Raw genomic sequence first — 23,805 nt, 5'->3', positions numbered from 1 at the left:
TAAGTGACAATAAGTGATATGTTAAAGGTGCAGTAGGTGATCTACCAGTGCTAACCGATTAGCATAATATCTAAAACACAATCACTCCCAAAGCCGCTCCTCCTGAAACAAACATGCACATTAAAGATGACAGACCCACTAGATCATGTCATTCACCAGTTAGAAAACTTTATAGTACTTTATAATACTATAATTCTGAACGAAAAACTATTTTATCTAGCACGTTTTCAGTTGTGTAGCAAGCAAAATTTCTCAATGTGCAATATTTCATGCATGCAAGGATCGCTGGTCTCACTCTCATGTGCTTTGGCCTAAAGCGTCTATTATATGCTTAGTGATTGGCTGGCGGGGTGCAGGAGTTACTAAGCCATACTTGCATGCTAATTCAGACTGAATATTCAAAGTAGCATGGTAAACAATATAGGGAGCGCATCACAGGTTGTCATTGTTAAAAAATGAACCAATGTTAATATAAAACCAACTTCAGCTCAGTAAAGCAGGCTAGGAGGAACAGCGCTGTTTACTTGTGTTTTGTTGTTAAACTAAATTAAAATCTACATTATCGATGCTGTAAAAGGTCCCTTATGTAACTGAAAATAGTCACATTAACCTTTCATCAGAAGATTTCAGTGGCTGAACAACACTTCTGTGCATATAACCCATTCGTAAAACTACAAAATCTACATCAGCTTGGCATGACTAAAAGAGTTTTAAAACATGACATTACCTGTCTAAAAGAAATCCTTCAGCCATGGTGTTGTCTTTCCTCCAGCGGGCAAAAGTAACTTCAATATTGATTCAGGATTTTAAAAAGTTTTGATTCAGCATTTGTTTTTTCTGCTGTCTTGTGTGAACGGCTATGCAGACAAATCTGTTGACAAAAGTTTGGTCTACTTATCAGAATTATGGCAATTGTTGGCCTGACAATATTTAATTGGTTGAATATTTTTTAGTCTTATGTCTCACCCAGAATATAAAAATACATATAAATACATTTAGATCATTTACTTTAAGCATTACTTTTGGAATGTGAAGAGACTTTCAACCAGCACAACAAAAAATGTTTCTGAAGATAATCACCTACTGCACTTCATGGTGCTATATATGCTGGGGGTGTTTGATTTAAAAATATTAGTGATTTAAAAAGTACTTGAAATTGGGGTCCATTAAACAGGGAATAGTCAACCCTGATAATCGTACAATGAGCCATGTTTAGTATCCACTTGATAAATACTAAATATGAGTGTTCCAAAAACATCTTTAGACTCCCATACCTACAGTCTTACACGTAAATGCCTTAAATTCAGTGGTGGATGAAGTACACAAATCAAGCACTTAAGTGTATATGTGTATAATTACAGAAAGCCTAATAAAATATTCCTCCAGAAAGTCCTTTTCAATTTGCAAAAATACAAAGGTCAAGAGTCAAGGTACAAAATACTTGTTTTTTTTTTTATGTACTTACCATGAAATGAAAGTTAAGATTGTCTCTTTTTTCCTCTGTACATCTACTTGAAGCGGTCCTGAAATTAGAAAAAAAAGGACGTTGCATGATTTTGTTCATTGGGAACCGGTTGAATATTTTGAGATGAAAGTTAGGTAAAGATGAGTGTTGCTAACAAAATGAGAAAAAAGATTGACAAATGGATAAAAGCAGAACAGAAATGTGATGTACCCTGATTACCCCACCCTAAAGGTATGGTTAGAACCAATATATAAGTATAAGGCCAGTAACTTTTTTTTTTTTTTTTTTTTTTTTTTTTTTTTTTTTTACAGTTGCTGAACATGTCATCAAACCAATTAAAATATTTAAATAGCTTTATGAGGTTTTATTGTTAATACAGAAGGAGCTCTTTTTGACACATTGTAGTTGGATGTACCATTTGCTTTTGTACTTTTATTAATATATTTTCTAAATGTTCTACAAAATCTAGAAATCGCATTAAATAATCACATATAGTAGTTTAAAAAGCAGTTGAAGTTTTCACCTTGACTAACCTGGAGATAAACATTATTATTATTATTATTATTATTATTTTGAACAACAATTTTTATTTTACAACCCCAAATCAGAAAAACTTGGCACAGTATGGAAAATACAAATAAAAAAGTAAATACTGATTTCAAAATTTAGTTTGACTTTTATTTCATTGCAGACAATATGAAAACAAAATATTTCATGTTTTGTCTGGTCTATTTCATTAAATTTGCAAATATACATCTTTTCCAGTCATTCAGACCTGCAACACACGGGACAGGAGCAGTTTAGGTAATAAGGTAAATTGGTTATATAATGATGCGATTTGAAACAGGTGATGTGAACAAGGGATTATAATTATGATTTGGTACAAAAGCAGCATCCAAGAAAGGTCTAGTCCTTTAGGAGCAAAGATGGGCTGAGAATCGCCAGTTCGCCAACAAATACCAGAGAAAATTATTTAAATGTTTAAAAATAATGTTCCTCAAAGAAAGATAGGAAGACTTTTGGATATTTCGCCTTTAACAGTGCATAACACGGTTAAAGGAATCTGGTTGAAACTCGTAAAGTGCATAAAGGACAACGGCACAAGCCTAAGCTGAACAACCGTGATCTCCGATCCCTCAAGCGGCACTGCATCAACAATCGTCATTTATCTATAAGTGATATCACCACATGGGCTCAGGACTACTTTGGCAAACCTTTGTCAAATACCACAATACGTAGTTACATCTATAAATGGCAGTTAAAACTGTACTGTGCCAAAAGGAAGCTCTATGTTAACAATGTCCAGAAGCGCTGTTGATTTTTCTGAGCTTGGAGGCATCTGGGATGGACCATCACACAGTAGAAACTGTGCCGTGGTCAGATGAATCAGTATTTCAGGTATTTTTTGTGTGAAATGGATGCTGTGTGTTCCAGACGAAAGAAGAAAATGATCATCCAGACTGTTACCAGCAACAAGTCCAAAAGCCAGAGTCTGTCATGGTGTCAGTGCCCTTAGAAAAAGGTAACTTGCACTTTTGTGATGGCACCATTAATGCTGAAAAGTACATAGAGATTTTGGAGCACAATATGCTGCCTTCTTTTCCAAGTACGCCCATGCTTATTTCAACAAGAAAAAGCCAAACCACATTTTGCACACATTACAAAGTCTTGGCTGTGGAGGAAGAGGATACAGGTACTTGACTGGCCTGCCTGCAGTCCTGATCTGTCTCCAATACAGAATGTGTGGCACATTTTTAAGCGCAAAATGCGACAATGAATATCTCGTTCTGTTGCCCATATTAAGACTAGTATGCTGGAAGGATGGGATAAAATTACACCTGAAACACTTCATCGCTTGGTGTCTTCAGTTTCTAAAAGTCAATTAAGTGTTTTGAAAAGGAATGGCAACATTACAAAGTGGTAAATGCTTTACTGTTCCAACTTTTTTTTTTAAATGTGTTGCAAGAATCAAAATTGGAATACAAATAAAAAAAAACAACAACAATAAAATACATGAGGAACACATTAAATAATGTTTGTTGTGTTGTCTGCAATGAAATAAAAGTCAAAGTAAATTTGGAAATCACCACTTTTCTTTTTTTGTATTTGCGTTTTCCAACTTTTTCCAATTTGGGGTTGTAAGCATTGTCATACAAATTGACAGGTTTAACTTATATTCAGTTTTGCAAAAAAAAAAAAAAAAACTACAAGAATACTATATAAACTCAAAATAACTTTATACACATTGTTAATAATAATAATGCTATGTCAGGTGTCATATTTCAAGCCAGACAGGGATCCATCCAGTCTCCAGCAGTAGATGCTTCAGGATGATCTGCTGAGTCACTGAGCACTGCTGCGTGATTTTCCTCCATGTCTGCTTGTTTCTGCTGCTGATGTTTCACTGCAGTCCCCACACCCCCCACCCTACACTTTTAGTGCCGCATTGCTGTATCAAACTGGGGTGAGTTCATTACGCACACACAGACTTGGACTCTGCCGCCACCTTTGCAGGATCTCAGAGTGTCTGTTTGCTGAGCGGAGAGCAGGGTCTGCCTGTCTGCTGCAGGTAAGAGGCCACAAACATCCTCTTGCGGAGAGACTTTAGCTCTGTTTGTTACTAATAAAAGCTCAGTTCTGTTGTGTTTCACAGTATTGGCCTGATGAAGCTATCTGACACATTTACTTTGGTGTTTACATGTGATCCACAAGACAAATTAAAATCCGAATTTGTATATTTTGAGTAAATTTGCATCAATGAACTTATAAGTTGTTTTTCTTTCTGCATGTTGTGCACATTTTTTGTTTGCGTCCACTATGCAAGAATGGTGTTGACGTTCAGCTGAGGGACTGAGGAATAAAAAGAAACAATATACAGTAAATGATGGTTGGAGAACCAAGGATTTGTGTATATGGGACAGGATTATTTTTGACAGTTTGACTTGTGGAATTAATTCAAATTCATGCTGCTTCATGGCAATGCTAACGAAAAAGCTAAATAAAGAGAAGAGGAGAAAAAAAAAACAAATGACAAAATATCATTGTCTACTCGCAGATCAAATCTTCTAAGTAAAGAGTTTTAAACAAATTGAGGATGATAGATGTATTATTGTTTGTTCTGATAATAATAATAATAATAATAATAATAATAATAATAATAATAATAATAAATAATTGTTTAATTAATCAAGTCTAAATAAATGTATTGGTCAAGATGACTGTATAATAGTTGTGTAACTGATATAGAATATTCATTTCCCATTTTACATTTATGCTTTACAATTCTTGAAAATTGCTCTGTCATGTCTATGGTTGCAAAGGGATGAAACATTTTTGGAAAATTTTCATGGGAACCCTGGAGTTTTGGAAATATTGATTCAGAATTATTCAAAACATAAATATTTTTTTAAATAATACAATTATTTTTTGTTTATTTTATCGATTTAAAATCCTTGCTGAATACAAGTATTAATTTCCTATAAAAAAGACTGAAAACTGTTTCCAAATAACTATAATATAATAGACTCCACTAATAATATAATAAATTGCAAATAACCAAATATAAATCAGCATATTTGAATGATTATTGCAGGATCAGGACACTGAAGACTGGAACAATGGCTGATGACAACTCACATTTAAATTATAGAACTACATTATATGTTCACCATTATGTTAAATTGTAATAAAATTTCCGAATATAGCTGTTTAGATCTGTTTTTAAAGCAGCATTTATGTGAAGATTATGAGAAGGAGATTTTAAATTTTTTTGGATTATATGTGTCAACTTTTTATCAGTACTGGACTTCTGTATGACAACAAAACTGACTAGCAAAGGTGGAAGAAAAGCAGCACAGTTTGAGCTAGCTGTTATTGATCTTCAGGATGTCTAGCCCTACAAATTGTCAAATAAATAGTGCAAACTAGCTTACATTTATGATATCTAATTTACTGGCTAACTATAGCTACTGTATAAACAGTTTTGTTTTTTAATAATTTTAATACTATCCACCGCATGTGATTTGATGAATTTGCAGGGTAGAGAATTGCATCGAGTCTGGTTGTCTTAACTCAAATTATGCACTAATATATATATATATATATATATATATATATATATATATATATATATATATATATATATATATATATATATATATATATCCCACTAACTCCTGTTATTTCCCACATATATTCCCATTAATTCCAGTGGAAAGTTTCCGGCCTTAAAGATTCCTGCCATGTCTGGGTGTGTTCACAGATTTGGTTTAATTAAGATAAATTGTTGTGATCATTCTGTTAGTCTGGTTCGTTTGAATAAGTCAGAGCGATGCCATTCGAACTTCTTGTAGTCACCAAACAAATGGACTAGGGCCAATAAAAATATTGGTTTCTGTTTATTTTGAAATAAACCCTGTTGTGATTGGACTGCAATGTAAATTCAATATAAAGTAGACATCTAAACAAATTAAAAAGATGTTGTAATGTATTTGTTTTGAGTGACAGAGAAATTCCTGGTGCTCTTTTGACTCATTTACAAATTGTATAAGTTTCCTCAAGTCATCAATGCCTAAAAGTATATTCTTTTTTACGAATGACAGTGTGAACGGTAACCAAACAAGGATTAAATGTATCATGATTTTCTTCCTGGATTTTTTTGGTCCAAACCAAGAAAACGATACTACAAGTGTGAACACACTCTAATAATGCATCATGATCCCATGATTAAGCTTCTGTCTTTGTGCCTGTTTACACCTGGTAACTTAATGTTTTTTTCTGATTGCGTAATATTTCATCTGTGAAAGTGGTTCCATTTACATTTGGCCACATAAATGCTTTTCTGCTATTTAAATTCACATCAGAATTTCAAATCCTGCACTATACGCAAACCTAACTAAGTACTTCAACTTAAGCATCAGAGACACCACATTTCATTTACTTATCATTATTCGTTACAGAAAAGCTCAATACAGGGCTCTCACAGTTCATGGAATTTTGCCTTAACCATATGTTTTAAAGCAAAATGCTTACGAATATGATACTTTTAAACTTTATTTATTTCATTCCAATCATCTGGCTGTCACTTAAGTCAACTGCAATAACAAGATTGTACCTGTTAACTAAGGCTAACATGTCAGGATAATATATTTTTGAGTTTTGGCATACAAACTAAATGTAGATTTCGTAAAACTACTATCAACTATCAAAAACCACACAGAAATGAACTAAACTGAACTTCAACTCTGAAAACTGGACTGACACAGTTTCAATCTAGTACTAATCAGTACTTGAACTTCTGTGTTCAGCTGCTTTGACACAATCTACATTGTAAAAGCGCTATAGAAATAAACATAAATTAAAATGTGGGAGGAAGCACTTTAAACCCACGTAAACATGCCATTTTATTTATTTTTTTCCTAAAATCTGAAGTGAATTATCCATTGTTGTTCTCATAGTGGCTATTAAACTCCTTCAAAATGATGTAGTTAAAGCTAAACCATTTTAAATTTATGTAAAGCACAACAGCGGTTTGTTTTTCCATTCATTATAGGTCATGGAAATTCAGCTTTTTAGTCAGTGAATAATAAGGGAATTTGATATCTGAAAACCCTGTACATGTCTAATTTGGCATACGAATGATTTCATAATGTATGTAGGCCACAGGCTTTGCACTTGTGCTTATTCATTTATTTATTACATTTTGGAAGAAGGATGATGCCATTACATGTGGTTTGAACAACCAGATGCATTTTGACTTCCCCAGTTTCATCTGGAAACAGTCCCAGACCACCTCCTGAAGTGGTTTTAGCGTTTAGATTTATATACTCCTCAAATGTATTTTGAGAACATGCCCATTTCATGATCAGATAGCTATATGATCAGAAAAAATTATGAAGTGACCAGGTGTAAACAGCCCCTATATATACTAATGTTATTTGCCTCACTCTTGCCTTTGTTGTAGACAGAAGAAAGCACCTCTTCCCGTCCTCTCTTGCCAACCCGTGCCATCATGGGGAAAGAGAAGATTCACATCAACATTGTGGTGATCGGCCATGTTGATTCTGGGAAATCAACCACCACTGGGCATCTCATCTACAAATGCGGAGGAATTGACAAAAGAACCATTGAGAAGTTTGAGAAAGAGGCTGCTGAGGTAGGTGAATAGGATTTTTGGCCAAGTTTGCAGCCAAATTAATAAGATTGTTTCATTGGTAAAGTGATAAACATCAATCAAAGGAAAGCTATGAGTTCAGTTGCATCTTCCATTTTAAATTCAGGTGACCTCATCGGTATAGTAGATTTCCTAATGTGTTCTGAGAATTGTGATCTGTACTGAATAATGGGTAACTTCAACCCACTTACAGTGTAGCGTAATTATGTAAGAGTCTCATTGCGCACCACACTATGCCTTCATATCCGCTCATGCACTGGAGAGTAATTACTTTTAAACATTTACTCTTAGGAAGATGCCATACTGGAGATGAAAGGAAAGATAAATGGTTTTCTAGAATAGACTGAACCATTAGTCGGACCCTGCACTTCAGCCTCCTTGACCCACTCTAAACATGGAGAAAGAGACACAAGTGAAAAGGTCCAATTCCAGTGGTAACTTGAGGGTAACTTGTTCTTCATACAGCAAAATTGTGTGTACTGTATGTACAGGGAAGCCTATTGCAGTGGTTTGATTAGGTACTTTAGTAACCTTGACTGAACATCATTAGTTTCAACAGGGTTTTAACATACAGCAGGAATAGGTAACTTTAGTCCTGAAGGAGCATTTTCCCTAATAAACAACTCCTCAAAAAGACCCACACACAATCTGCACCCACAGTTTTCTGCTGATTTTTGAGCCCATCATTCTATTTATTTACATATGTAAATGTGTGTAAATGTATATATATTTTTCAGTTTTTTTATAATAATGTCAGTAATATTATTGAATATTATTCAAATGTCATATCACCCTGCAGCCCAAGACCGGTTACTCACTGGTCAGTACCTGGATAGGAGACCACATAGGAAAACTAGGTTGCTGTTGGAAGTGGTGTAATTGAGGCCAGCAGGGGGCACTCAACCTGTGGTTAGTGTGAATCCTCAAGCCCCAGTATGGTGAAGGGAACACTATAAATGCGCTATATAAATATACATTGCATACTACTAAATGTGTAGACTATTTATGTACAATACAATTTTTAAAGTAACATTTTCAGTCTTTAGTGGAAGTACAGCTACTGTAGTTTTGTTTATCAAATAAGTGGTTCTAATTGGATTTGCATCGTAAACTAGTAATAAAGGCCCTGTCTGTGTTTTTAGGTTAGACTTTTAAAAAATTACTTTTAAAATTGTAAGCAGTTGTGTCTGCTTATGGACTGAATGGTTCAGAACGTTTTAGAACAATGCCCATCAAGAAAGGTTGCACATCTATGACCTATAGGGTACTTAGAGAAGGACTGTGTTGGATTGCTGTTAAGCAGTTTGTAAACAAGGGATATAGATGAAGTTGCACAAGGTATACCATTTTAGGATTTGATCTCATATGCTTTCAATCTGAAAACTGTTTTCAGACAAGTTGTTTTGTCTCTAAACAAATTTTCAGGAGACAAAATAATTGGTTTGTTCATTAGACCAATGCTGATTATTCTGATTAAAAAACAAAGAGATTTATTTCAAAGATTTACACAGTTGGCCAAATGTTGAGGCATAGCAGGCCCGGCCCTAACCAATTTGGCTCCCTAGGCAAGATTTCACATTGCAGTAAATTCCACTGCTAGTGTAAATATAAGAAACTAAATAGCTTTGTCTTGGGCATTCTTTTATTTAAATAAAGCAATTGCACATTCAAAATAGAAGGATTTGCAACGGTGGGACTGAGAAACCTCTGCAGCGCATTTAAAGACAGAAGAGGAGTATGTGACACCAGTCTAATAATAAACACGTGATTTAAAGAATAAAATAAGATGAAATAGTATAAATAAAAAACCTAAAGATACATGCATGATTACTGTATAAAACACTATATACTTTTTCTGATATACAAATTATATTAGTAATTCATATAAGTAACAATTAAAATTTTATTGTCATTACAAGTGAAATGCTAATTAGCAGAATGCAAAAAAATTGTGAATTGCAGTATAATACACCATGTGGTAATGCTAAGCTAGTAACCTATGCTCTAACATTAATGATGTGCATTTTACCACTGATGTAAAGTTTTTGATAAATGCACTTTACGCACTATGAACTGTAACACAACAAACAGCTAGGCTTACAACTATGGTTAAAATCTTTTGATCTTTTGAAATCTTTTGAGCATTTTGATTGACTACTACAAGCTGGGAAAACATCAGATAACCATGCCAATGCAATTAACGTTATAACACCTAATGCTGCTGAATAGACCTAATATTTACACATTTGCCTGAGAAAGGAATGATGAGGGTAGTTAGTTACTATTTGCCATAACATCTATACCCTTCCATAACATTAGCTGACGGTAAAACTAACAGATAGAGCTAGCTATTTATTGATTAGCAAATCATATTATGCCATACCTGTCAACACTGGGATGTAAAAATATGGGACAACAATTAGCTTCAAATAGAAGGAGACATAGCAAACATTAAAAAAATATTGACAATAAAATAAAAGATTTTGCCAATTAAAATCAATGGCCTCTACAGAAATTAAATCAAGTTATATAATTCCATTCACTTTTTACTGTACTTAAATATTGATTAGCATTACTAGTTATTTAGTGAAGAGCAACAAATGAATCTTTCATTTAGTTTTTTGATAACAGAGGTGTCACTGTAAGAATGCACAGATAGGCTAATGAAAGCATTTCATTACTTTAGTAACTGTTTGTGCTCATTTAAGAGAAAATTAGTTCTTTAAAATAATACAAGCAGAACGAACATGTTTACCTATTATTAAATGTATGTCTGTTTAAACTCACACCTAAATCTTTAAATGGCGTGTACAGAAGCTGATCTGGGAACAGTTTATCATACAGAGCATGTCCGTCAGTCAGCATGCATACACTGATTCAGGGGTTGCGACGGTAGACGCACAGCTTTAACGGAAAGAAATTTAATGCAGACGGTTTTATCAACGTGCTTTCAAGTCAAAATAAAGCAAAAGCACAATTCTCTTGAACAGCCCTTGAAATTATATCTCATTTGAGCTTGGCTTTGTGTTGACGGTACTTTTACTATTCATAGAAAGTTTAAACATACAGGGCAAATATGGGAAAATACTTAAACAGGATGATAGCGGGGAAAACTGGAGAGTTGACAAGTATGTGTCATGATAATTATTAATGGTGTTATCGATCACAGATACAGTAAAATAATCATCTTTGTTGTAACATTACCTCTGTCTTTGTCACGTTTTTCCTCATCTTTTTTTTTTTTTGCCTCCCCAGTGCACTATACAGTTTGAGACGTTTTGACATTGAGTATGTTGACCCATCAAAAAAATAAACACCGTAGCAGGTAAAGTCTAATTATCCGGAAGAGGGGGGCGTCTTAGGCGAGTATTATATTATTATTAATATACCTCTACTACTACTACTTAGTAGGCGATGCACTAAGCAGTTAATTTAATGTGGGCTTATTCTTTTCTGAATTCATAATACCAACTAGTTTTAAGTATAGTGGAAGTTACACTCTTTTTTTCCATCCCCCATTTCTAGCGTCCTTAGCATTTGCCTATACTGCCTATGCCACGGGCCAGTTCTGAGGCTCAGAAGTTCTGAGTCTCGCCCCGGCCACCTCCTACAGTAGCCTCCACCGCCCCCTTCCTTCCCAAGACTACAGTAGGAGAAATGCCCACATCAGCTCTGACCCCCGCAGGGGTCGCCTCGAGCTTTGACTCCCGCAGGAGTCAATCACTGCCCCTATATATATATATATATATATATATATATATATATATATATATATATATATATTCACATATGTGTATATATATTTTACATTTATACTCTCCTTTTCTTCTTTCCGGCGTCGAGATCCTTCGCCTGGCAATTATTTGCCCTTTCTCTACTTTCTTACTGCGTTGAGTGCTTCCGCTACCTTTCTACCCCTTCTTTTATCTCCTCCCTTATCTCCTTATCTGTCAATTCCCCCAATAATTCCTCCTTCCTGCGGCAAATTTTCTCCTCTAACTGTTTTCTTTCAGCATTGATTCTGCTACTTTTTACTTCCGCTTAGGCCCTCAATACCCAGCTCTAACTCCCGCAGGAGTGACTAAAACGAGCTTCAACTCCCGCAGGAGTTCATGCCCCCCCCTCCACCCCCCCCCCCCCCCCCCCCCCCCCCCCCCCTCACACCCTCGCATGCAGGAGTCTTCACCGCCCAATACCTTTCCCCACTCCCACAGGAGCCTGCCCACCCCAGCTCTCACTCCCGCAGGAGTGTATCCAAGCTTTGACTCCCTCAGGAGTCAATCCAGCCCCTCCCATTCTTCCGCTTGGACTCCCGCAGGAGTCTACTTTCCTTTGCTCCCGCAGGAGCCTCTCTTCCTAAAATATCAATATATCCAGCAGCCGGATATGGCATTGTTACATCTGCATTTTGGGGGGTTCTTAAATACGCGGCTGCTGTCCCGAGCTATATATGGCATTTTGGGGAGTTCTCGAGATCTACCTGAGCCCCGGGCTCGAGGATCTTATGAGCTCAGGGCTCTCTCCCTGGACAGCATGCCAAACAAGCTTATAATTAATCATCAGCTAAGAGTGAACTCTTGAAGTGAAGTATAGTTATAAACAAATTTCGAGAGGATCACGTGCTTATGATTGCTAGTGGCTGGATCCGCATTATCCAATTCTCAATGCACCAATCAGACGACTCCTAAGCTACTACAAATACCCTGGGTTAAGTACCACCGCTATCTTCGTTTTGAAGAATCCCCCCATCCACCCCTACTCCTCCTTCTTCCTAGATGGGTGACACGGTGGCCCAGTGCTTAGCACTGTTGCCTCACAGCAAGAATGTCTCTGGTTCTAGGCTTTACCAAACCAGCAGACATTTCTGTGTGGAGTTTGCATTTTCTCCCCGTGCTCACGTGGGTTTCCCCTGGGTTCCCCGGTTTCCTCCCACTGTCCAAAAAACATGCAACATAAGTTAATTGACTAATCCAAACCGGCACTATAGACATGCTCCTAGTAAATGGTTATCTCTCAAGAGCAATCACTGGCTGTTCATTGGTTATTACAGCGGGGGAGTTCTTGAGATCTACCTGAGCTCAAACTCCCCTCTCGCCTTGCAACGGGAGGGAGCCCCGGGCTCGAGGATCTTATGAGCTCAGGGCTCTCTCCCGGGACAGCATGCCAAACAAGCTTATAATTAATCATCAGCTAAGTGTGAACTCTTGAAATGACCATTAAAACGGTATGTTCTCTACAGTATGAATGTAAGTAGTATGAATAGAATTCGGACATACTTAAGTTCACCATGTTGTCATTACCACATGACCTACCCACATCAATTGCATTGCTTCACTTCCATTTATAAATTCTCTGGTGTGGCCTTGTGGGATAATGTAGCGTCCAGTGGATATAGTATATATAGTAGGGAAGTAAGTGCTTTCGGATGCACCACATGGGTCTAAACTTGCTTTGTCTGATCTTAACTTCCAATTACCAGCTCAGAGTTCTATATTAGCAAATTTTTCACTGCATTTGTTCCACACTTTACATATCTGGCACTACAGTGTGGAATTACCCTCCAAAATCAGTGTTTTATAACCCTGGTAGAAAGAGGTGCTAGCCCTCTTCTATAGTCCTGTGTGAGATGTTCCTCTGCTTAAGTCTAAAAGTGAGATAAAGCACAGTATGAAAAGCCTGAAGTTCTCATTGCACTTTTATAGAGATAGAATAACCAATTGAAAACAAATCTGCTAGAAGTTCTGGGTATGCCCAGTCCTGGAAATCAAGGGCATAGATTTGCTCTTGCCTTACTTTTACCTATGAATCTAGCACCTTTATTTTGGGTGAACTATCCCTTTAAGGCATTTTCTGTAATGCACTGACACAATTTTGTTTCGGCAGATGGGAAAAGGTTCTTTTAAGTATGCCTGGGTCCTGGACAAGTTGAAGGCTGAGCGGGAGAGAGGAATCACCATAGACATCTCACTCTGGAAGTTTGAGACCACCAAGTACTACATAACCATAATAGATGCTCCAGGACACAGAGACTTCATCAAAAACATGATCACTGGGACATCTCAGGTAATGACTTTTAAAAAACGTAATATAAAAATTTACAAAAACTTGTGCGTGGAATATTGGTATAGAGCAGGTGTGCTCAACCCTTTTCCTGGAGATCTACCTTCTTGTAGACTTTAGCTCCAACCTTGATCTAACACAACTAAACTAACGGTGCATTCCAAATGAGATATATTGCCCTCTGGAGGGCACTTCAGAGTAAAATAATCATGGCTGCCATATTGAAGTGTTATTCCAAACCAAAGTCATATAAACTGGCCACTTCGAAGGGCCCTTTGGATCGAAGGAGTTTGAAAAATACAACTAATGGACACTTTCTGATGGCACCTTTGAGCAAGAAACTGTGGTGTTACACAGTGCACTCAGTTCAGAAGGGCTCATTCCTATGTCTGTATCCCTTCAGGTCGGAGTCCACCCTCACTAAGAAGGATCTGAAGGAGCACTTGGTAATTAAAGACAGGTGTGTTTGATCAAGGTTGCAACTAAACTTTGCAGGAAGGTAGATCTCCATGAACATGGTTGGACACCCATAGTATAGAGCAACCATAACATCCTTATATATTTGTCAAATATCCTTAAAAATTCCAAAGAAAAAACAATGACGGCACATGGCTTTAGAACAGCATTTTCATCTGTAGGTAGACAATATGGCTCTCCTCCTTTATCTCCCAGGCGGATTGTGCTGTTTTAATTGTGGCAGCTGGAGTGGGTGAATTTGAGGCAGGCATTTCCAAAAATGGCCAAACAAGGGAACACGCCCTGCTGGCCTACACACTTGGCGTCAAGCAACTGATCGTAGCCATCAACAAGATGGACTCCACCGAGCCTTCCTACAGTGAGAAACGCTATGATGAGATCGTCAAAGAAGTGAGCGCCTACATCAAAAAGATTGGTTATAGTCCAGCTTCTGTACCCTTCGTCCCCATTTCAGGCTGGCATGGCGACAACATGCTGGAACCATCTTCCAATGTGAGTCTCCTTGGGGTTTGTCTGTTTGATTTTTGCAGTGACCTCACACAATTTACCACTTTCCAATTAAAGAGTTGGCAGTTTTAATTAATACTATCATCTTACTTGTGCTATGCAGATGCCATGGTTTAAAGGCTGGAAGCTGGACAGGAAGGAGCACCATGCTGGTGGCGTTACTCTATTGGAAGCTCTCGATACCATCATGCCTCCAACACGGCCCACAGATAAACCCTTACGTCTTCCCCTACAAGATGTCTACAAGATTGGAGGTGAGATTGACCCATTGAAATCAGAAAAAACAACATTTAAATTTATTTAAAGGAGTAGTTCACCCAAAAAATGTATTCTGTTATTAATTACCCTCATATCGTTTGGCCTTTGTTTATATTCTGAACACAAACTAAGATATTTTAGATCAGTGTTTCTCAACCACGTTTCTGGAGGACCACCAACACTCAATTTTTTGGATATCTCGTTGTCTGTCACATTCATTACAGGTCTTTCGGTCTCTGCTAATAAGCTGATGATCTGTGTTTGTCTTTGGTTAAGGAGACATGGAAAATGTCCAGAGCTGGTGGTCCTCCAGGAACGTGTTTGAGAAACACTGAGTATGTTTACATGGACACCAATATTAATTATAACATGATTAAGACCATACTCTGATTAAGAGTCTACCAAGTAAACAGAGATTTTTGATTTGTATTTTTTGGCAATTGCTGCAATATAATATAATATGTTATATATTCTCTATATTGGACTGACTTCATTAATAAATAAAATTGTTCACAAAAAAGGAATAGGGACTGTGCCAGTGGGCAGAGTGGAGACAGGGGTCCTGCGGCCCAGTATGGTGGTGACCTTTGCCCCAGTCAACATCACTACAGAAGTTAAATCAGTGGAGATGCATCATGAGTCCCTAAGTGAAGCTCTTCCAGGAGACAATGTGGGCTTTAATGTAAAGAATGTGTCCGTTAAAGACATCCGAAGAGGTAATGTTTGTGGGGACAGTAAGTCAGACCCGCCTCAGGAAGCATCAGGGTTTACAGCACAGGTGGGACAGCTAGCTTGTTGGATTATCTTATATCAACCTCTATCAGGATTTATGTTTTATGTTTTTGTTTGTCATCAGGTCATCATTTTGAATCACCCTGGACAGATCAGCGCAGGTTACTCTCCTGTCATAGACTGTCACACCGCTCATATCGCCTGCAAGTTTGCTGAACTCAAGGAGAAGATTGATCGCCGCTCAGGCAAAAAGCTGGAAGACAACCCCAAAAGCCTAAAGTCTGGAGATGCCGCCATTGTGGACATGATCCCTGGAAAACCAATGTGTGTGGAGAGCTTTTCTCAGTATCCTCCACTGGGTAAGTGTCCATCTTTCATAAATAAATTTGTTTGGTTATTTTCACATAGATTTTCTTTTGTGGTTTTTTTATTTTGCTTACTTTTCTTTTTAACTTTGCTTTAAATTTTTGTTGCCTTTTTTGCTTACCTACTCTCACCGGCCACTTTATTAGGTACACCTTACGACCCTAACTGCCTTAATACTTAATACTCATAGATTCAACAAGGGACTGGAAATATTCCTCAGAGATTTTGGTCCATATTGACATGATAGCATCACGCAGTTGCTGCAGATTTGTCAGCTCAGAATCTCCCGTTCTACCACATCCCGAAGGTGCTCTATTGGATTGAGATCTGGTGACTGTGGAGGCCGTTTGAGTACAGTGAACTCATTGTCATGTTCAAGAAACCCATCTGAGATGATTCGCGCTTTATGACATGGCACATTATCCTGCTGGAACTAGCTATCAGAAGATGGGTACACTGTGATGGACATGGTCAGCAACAATAGTCAGGTAGGCTGTGGCATTGACACAATAGCCGCATTTCCACTATCGGGCCAGTGCGAGCCAGGCCTTTTATTGTGCCGGGAGGTTGAGCAGTGAGGCCGAAATCATGACACGTTTCCACTGTAAGGTTAGTAGCACAGAGCATAGAATCACCTTTGATCGCAGCTTGCAGTAGCTCACAGCGCGTCACGCAAACACCGCCCCCAGAACGTCCCCCAAAGCAAACGTCACACAACCCGCCCAGTTCAGCGGGAATCAGGCAGATAAAGCACACCATCGCATCATCACGAAATGATTAAAATGAAAACAACCGAAACAAACAAATGACATGTTACTGTACAGCATTACATTTTATGTCTATGCGCACAGGCCTGTGTATTTTCATTCATTATATTTGTTTACTTTCACAATGACAGTTGGCATCGTGCATCGAGTGGTCTCGCCACAAACGAAGGGGTGACCCAGCGCACCATCCATAATATAAAATCACAGAAATTCTCCGGTAATAACTCGGTATGAAATGTATTTTATAATATCCTTATTTTGATAGACATTGTCAAACATTCAGCCCAAATGCTCCGGAGAGACCTAAGATATATACATTTTTCCCCGGGCTATATGACAATTAATAGGTAATTCCCCTTTATTTAAAGAGCACCTAGGTTAGCTCTTTTTTCTGATTTAATATAAGTGTTTTGCGTCTCCAGAATGTTTCTGTAAAGTTTCAGCTCAAAGCACCCATCAGATTTTTTTATTATACCTTTTATTAAATTCCTATTTATAAATTTTTTCACTGGGTGGTGGTTTTGGTGTACTGCTCCTTTAAAGCTAGTCCTCCCTGCACACTGTTTCTACGTACATTTCTGCATGCCTTAATTTCCTCCCTTGGCTGCATCAGACAACAGACAGACTTAAAGGAAGCAGATCTCACGTTGCGTTTGTGAGAAATACTACAGTAAGAACTTTACCAATGAGTATTTATTGTGCAGTTGCATTGTAGAGTCACACAAAGTTCCTGCGCGCACACGCACACACAGATGCACACGCACACACACACCGCAGTAGACACACACACACACACACAGACAGACAGAGCGCCCGTTTAGTTTTGCACGCAAATGTGACATGATACAGGTTAATATCCACTGCTGTATGGATATCTGTTATATTAATGTACTAAATAAACCTGATTTAACGTCCACAAACCGGGATTGAAGCGTCTTACTTTATAATTGTTATGAGACGCGGCTGTGCTGATGAAGTAAAGCTAAGCTAAATCGCTGTAATTTATTACACACGTGCACTGTTTTAAAACATTTTAAACATGAGAAACTTACTCTTGATCACATTTGATGATGATTGATGATCCTAGCAAACTGAACACACCTTTTATTCCCGGTTGCTTTGCGCACGTCTGGTCTTGTTTATATGATTATACACTACCAAGACATGTTAATACCCGCAGCTGTCAATCAATTTGGTGGGCAGGGGGGCCGCACTCCTACGTAAAGTTGCGGTCGATCTGAAAACCGCTCCAATTGGTTCGCCGTTTTTATGTTGCTAAAATGGAAAAAAAAGGACTGGGTGTGTTTACATCACCCCAATATGACGGTCTATACACCATACATGCACATATGTCTGTCCAAACAGCTTGAAAAGTAGATTTTTCATCATAGGTGCCCTTTAAGGATGTTGCATATTATTCGGTTATCTTAAGTAAAGCAATGTGTTAAGTGTTTCAGGACATAATAGCAAGTAATAAAACATGGGCTATAGCCTACATTTCATTGTGCTCAGCAGCTATCCACTAATAAAGCTCTACATTTACTATTTCATTTTTAATTTTACCACGTCAAATAAAAACATAAACGTTTGTTTGAGGACATAGAACACATTATTTTTCGTGCAGTTTTTTCCCAATCCACTTGAAAAGCAGCACTGAGCAGGACTGGATGACAGAAAAGAAGGTAGCCTAGTATCTGGTTTCACTCACCCAAAAATGCTCTGTTTGCACGATTTGATTATTATCATCGTATCCAAATACTTTATAAAAAATATTTCAAAACTCCTCAGTTATTTATATTTTTATTAAATTAAATGAAGTTATTTATAAAATCTTTTTTTCAGATAGGCTTCTGTAAAATTAGAGTTTAAAATGGCTTGAAACTGTTTATTTGTTTGTATTGTATATACCTCAATTGTTACAGCTTTTGTTTGTTTTATATTGGTTTATTTATTTAATGTGATTTTTGTATTTGTATTTTGTATTTTTATTTTTGATATTTGTAATTCTTTAAATTATATCAATATAGCTTAGGCTATTTTATCTTGATATGACACTATTGTGTTGAGCCTACAAAAGTGGACATGTAATTTGTAAATTTTTATGTCTTTCTATTGTATTCTTATTTTGTATTATCTCCGAAAGAAAGAGAGAAAGAAAAACCGGCATCAATTGCCCGGCCTCACACTCACATACAGGCATCTAAATGTGCATGTACAAACACACCTTTTATACTTGACAATAAACTCTCGACAACCTTTACTTGCTGCTGTGGCTTTAAATTGGTGTAAAGATTAATATACGTTATTGAAATATAAAGTAGGCAGCAAAGTAACATAACTTATTAAATTAAAACTACTTTATTATTTTATGCAAATTTTAAACTACTTTATTATTTTATTACATTTAAAAGGGAAACATAAGGGCGATCATAAGCAAAAAGCCCCCTATCCTATAAGGTGTTTTATGGAATAGCCTATCTTAAACTGACCAAAAACATGTTTTTCTTACCCTTATTTATTTAATTATTTATTTGTTTAACGCATGTATTCGTTTGCGATCAGAAAACTAGTGTAATGGCGACATGCCATCTTTACCAGACTCCGCCTAACCTTTAACTCCGCCCCAAAGCCCCAGCTGGCCCTCTTTGGCTCAAGGTATTCGGCAGGCCGAAAAAGGTCAGCCGCTGGCCCCGAGGAAGCGTCACTTTGGCCCAATCAGGCCCCGGAAGTGACTGTGGAAATGCAACTGGCCCTGGCTCGCTCGCTTTAGGCGTGATAGTGGAAACGTGGCTATTGCTCAATTGACACTAATGGGTCCAAAGTGTGCCAAGAAAATATCCCCCACTCAATTACACCACCACTAGTCTGAACCATTGATTCAAAGCAGGATGGATCTATGCTTTCATTTTGTTGATGCTAAATTCTGACCCTACCATCTGAATGTCGAAGCAGAGAGACTCATGAAATCAGGCAACGTTTTTCCAATCTTCTATTGTCCAATTTTGCCTTAGTTTCAGCTGACAGGAAGGGCACCCGATGTGGTTGGACGTGTTGTGCGTTCAGAGATGCTCTTTTGCATAACTTGATTGTAACAAGTGATTAATTGAGTTACTGTTGCCTTTCTATTAGCTGGAACCAGTCTGGCCATTCTCCTCTGGCCTCTGACATCAACAAGGCATTTGTGCCCACAGAACTGCCACTCACTGGATACTTTCCCTTTTTTGGACCATTTTCTGTAAACCCTAGCGATGGTTGAACGTGAAAATCCCAGTAGATCAGCAGTTTCTGAAATACTCAGACCAGCCCATCTGGCATCAACAACCATGCCACGTTCAAAGTCACTTAAATCACCTTTCTTCCCCATTCTGATGCTCGGTTTGAACTGCAGCAGATCGTCTTGACCATGTCTACATGCCTAAATGCATTGAGTTGCTACCATGTGATTGGCTGATTAGAAATTTGCGTTAATGAGCAGTCGGACAGATGTACCTAATAAAGTGGCCAATGAGTGTATATCTTATTTATCAGGTTTCTTCTTTGTTTTGTGTTTTTCAATTAAATTATTCTCTTATATGAACTTTTTACTGCCTTTTGTTTAACTTGAATAATTTGCTTTCCTTTACTTTGATTTGCTCTTATGCTTTGCTTTATTTTCTTTAGTTTGTTTTGCTCTCCTTTAGGTTTAGTGTTTTTTTTAAATGTGCTGGTTTCCTTTTAGCTTGGATTTGCTTTCCTTTGTTTAAATCCTATTTTCTGTTTTGTTTTCAGTTTTTTTTTTTTTTTTACTTTTGTATTTTTTTTTCTTACTTTCAATTTTTTGTTGCCCTGTAACTTAAATTTTTCACTTAGCTTTTTTAATGTTTTACCCTATTTTAAGTTTGTGTTTTCTTTCACCTTGCTTTTTTATGATTTGTTTGTCTGACTTGTTTGCTTTCACAGTTTGGCCTTGTTTCTTCTTATGCCTTGTTTTTCTTGATTTTGTGTTTTGATTTTATTTTGGTTGTATGCTTTTTTAAAATTTGGTTTTGTTAACATAGAAATTAACTTAACTGATGCATATAACAGGTACAAAAAGGCCATTAAAAGGAAGAGAATAAATCATCAAAAAAATTATAAAAATCACTTAAAGTGGCCATAGCAATTTGTGTCAAGCTTACACTTAATAAAAAGTAGATATAATAAAACCTTGTTCAAAGCTTTGCTAATTAGTTACTTAATTTTTAGGAGATATTTATGCCCTCTAAAACATTAGCAGAGGCTTTATAAAAAGACATGATGATTCATGTTTGTTCTTCTCAAATTACAAGAACCAGGCAACCCATAGTTATGTTTGCCATGATAATCTCTAATTGGTGTCTCAGGCTTACATTTCCGTTGGTCACTCGGTCTTACGATTAATGATATTTTTACTGCAGTCATTGTCAGGTTAAAGGTCGGACTCATCAGAGATGTGAGCCTGCACTTTTTTATATTCCTCTTAATTACTAATTCAATGAAACTGCTTAGTAGGACTGTTTCATTTTGCTGTTTTTCATCATGTTTGACCCGCTGTCATACTACCACATATCATTTTTATTGCATCTTGTTCTCATTACTCTTTCATATAAAATCTAATTAGTTTTCATCAAGAAAGTCCTGTTTCTGTAAGGCATAATCCTGACAGATGATTCTGATTGGGTTTAACATTTCAGAAAGCTCGCTCTTAGGCTTTTATTGAGCAGTTTTCATAAATGCCAAATGTATTTATGTGTGTTTCCTATAGGACGTTTTGCTGTCCGAGATATGAGACAAACCGTTGCAGTCGGTGTCATCAAAAGCGTGGAGAAGAAGATCGGCGGCAGTGGGAGAGTGACCAAATCAGCTCAGAAAGCTCAAAAATCTAGCAAATGAATCTGAATCTCCAAGATATTCACCTCAGGCCCCATCCCAGCTTACATGCCTCTCTCATCTGGGCATGCTCAGTCAGTTCCTTCCCTGTGTGCTTGAAATATATGCTCAAACCAACTGGAGTTTAATGGACTGAAGGATAATATTAAAAAACTGACATTTTGACTGGGTGCACTGTATATTCACTTTTAATAGCAGACGTTGCATACACACATTGCATGGATGTTTGCACGGCATCTGTTTAATGAATGTAGCTGGTATTGTTGAGTGTGTGCGCGTGTGTGGAGTTGACAGAAGAAAACTGCACTTTGACCATTAAAATAAAGTGGAAAGCAAACTGCTGACATTTTGTATGATTTATAAATGAGCACTGATGATGAAAGGCTGTTCGATCCAAAGCACCATTTGTCTCCTTTCAGACCCTTGCTGCTGAAACCTGTGAGAAAACTACGAGTTTATAAATTGAATGTGGTTTTTATTGTTTCTGAGGGAAAGACCAATTTAATTAGATGTTAGATCTTTATTAGGAAAACATAGCCTTCGGAAAAAAAATGCCTTTTTACTCTGGGTTTTATTTATTAGGGTCATCGGATGAATGGTGCAAGAATTTTGGGATGGACATAAATAAGTGGCTGTTTATATAGATTATGTCTGCATCTGAAATAACACACTATACTGATATTACATACAAACTATTTACTTTTAATGAGCTAAAACAAATCAATGCTATTTTTTTTTTTTTTTTAAAGTTACAGGTATCATTACCAACGTTTCCATTTAAAAATGCGAATGCGGATAAAGCAGCGTTTCCATCCAATGAGCCAGAGAACAAAATCATCACTTGCTGATTAACTGGCAAAGACTGACTCTTTATATTTAAGAAAAAAAAACTTACCGGCGCCTCGGAAGATGATGCCGACACGCAATGTTCGCGTGGTGTCATTGGAAGGTGTGAGACGGGGAGCACAGATACTCATGACAGATCTGGAGGTAATTATTAATCTAATAACAAAAATACTGAAATGGTTAAGGTATTTAAGAGTGATCAAAACAACATTTCAGATGTTTTACAATGTGTTCAGCCTGCTGGTTTATTCATTCTTATGAGTTTATTTTTTTTACTAAGCTAGAAACTAAAAGAAATGACAATGAAAATATGACAACATAAACTAAGTGTTTATTTGCTTCACGGGCTGTAGTAAACTTATTTATCCCATTTTCTCAGAAGGTTAAAGTCTGAACTGTAGGCTTTATTTGACTGGATTTCATTGACTGAGGTAGCAACTCTGAACACAAAACTAAAGTGCTGTCCAGTTGAATATTCTGATTTGCTGGTGCAGGAAATTATAGCCTAATAAAATAAATGACTAGGCTATTGTGAAAGCGGTATGATATGTTAATCTGGTTGACCTTTTTTCAGCATTAAATGCAATGTTTTATTTAGATAGTGTCATGTGTTCTAGTTTCAGTTTTGCTTTGGCTAAATTGGCTTGCGTGGATGCGTGGGAGGAATGAACCAAGACAACATGATCGTCTTTTCAGTATAACTTTTACTTAAAGTCTTGAACAACGCAGATACACAGTTCACGCACACAGTACAAGTGGCCATTGTTAGGTGCTTCTGCTCTGGCACAGAACGGTGTGATGAACTTCCCGTACACAACTTAACTCAATGCATTCACATTAAGAAAAGGAGTTAAATGTGTTATTTTATAAGGAAAGCAATGTGAAAGTAGTCTATTGTTTTTGTAATTTTTGCGTTAAAAAAAGAGTAAGGGTTATTTAAAACAATGCTTATTTGCAGTTATATTAAGCATTTACACTTTATTTTATAAATGGGCTTAATTCAAAATGCTTGTACTACATTTTATTTAATCAAATGTAGAATATTAACGTTAGCTGCATTTAGAACATCTCATCACTCCTCATTACTGATCTGAATCAAGCGGCACCCTCCCGCTCTCCCTCGGGAAGCCAATAATAGTCCTGGCTCCATAATAGAGCAAATTGCAATTGAGCCCACTGTTAGAATGACCAACTTTACAGCAGAAAAAAAGGTGTTTACAGCCTGGTACAAAGAACGATTTGGTTCATATAGCTAATATTACCCACCA

The 23,805-nt window shown here is 37.0% G+C and overlaps 1 protein-coding gene across 1 annotated transcript; it reads left to right on the top strand.

Annotated features, from left to right (window-relative positions):
* Positions 1-3,928: 3,928 nt before the first annotated feature.
* LOC130216851 (elongation factor 1-alpha 2) lies at positions 3,929-22,035 on the top strand. Its single transcript, XM_056448731.1, has 8 exons — positions 3,929-4,034; positions 7,428-7,619; positions 13,521-13,700; positions 14,370-14,666; positions 14,785-14,935; positions 15,461-15,717; positions 15,796-16,030; positions 21,567-22,035. Exons 2-8 carry the CDS (start codon positions 7,476-7,478, stop codon positions 21,692-21,694), a joined length of 1,392 nt encoding a protein of 463 aa, XP_056304706.1. The 5' UTR covers positions 3,929-4,034; positions 7,428-7,475; the 3' UTR covers positions 21,695-22,035.
* The last annotated feature ends 1,770 nt before the right edge of the window (positions 22,036-23,805 follow it).

The sequence above is a fragment of the Danio aesculapii genome, chromosome 23, assembly GCF_903798145.1.
Source record: "Danio aesculapii chromosome 23, fDanAes4.1, whole genome shotgun sequence".
In the NCBI taxonomy this organism is placed as follows: Eukaryota; Metazoa; Chordata; class Actinopteri; order Cypriniformes; family Danionidae; genus Danio; species Danio aesculapii.
Note: the sequence above shows the minus strand (reverse complement) of the source record. Positions and strands in the feature narration are given on the sequence as shown.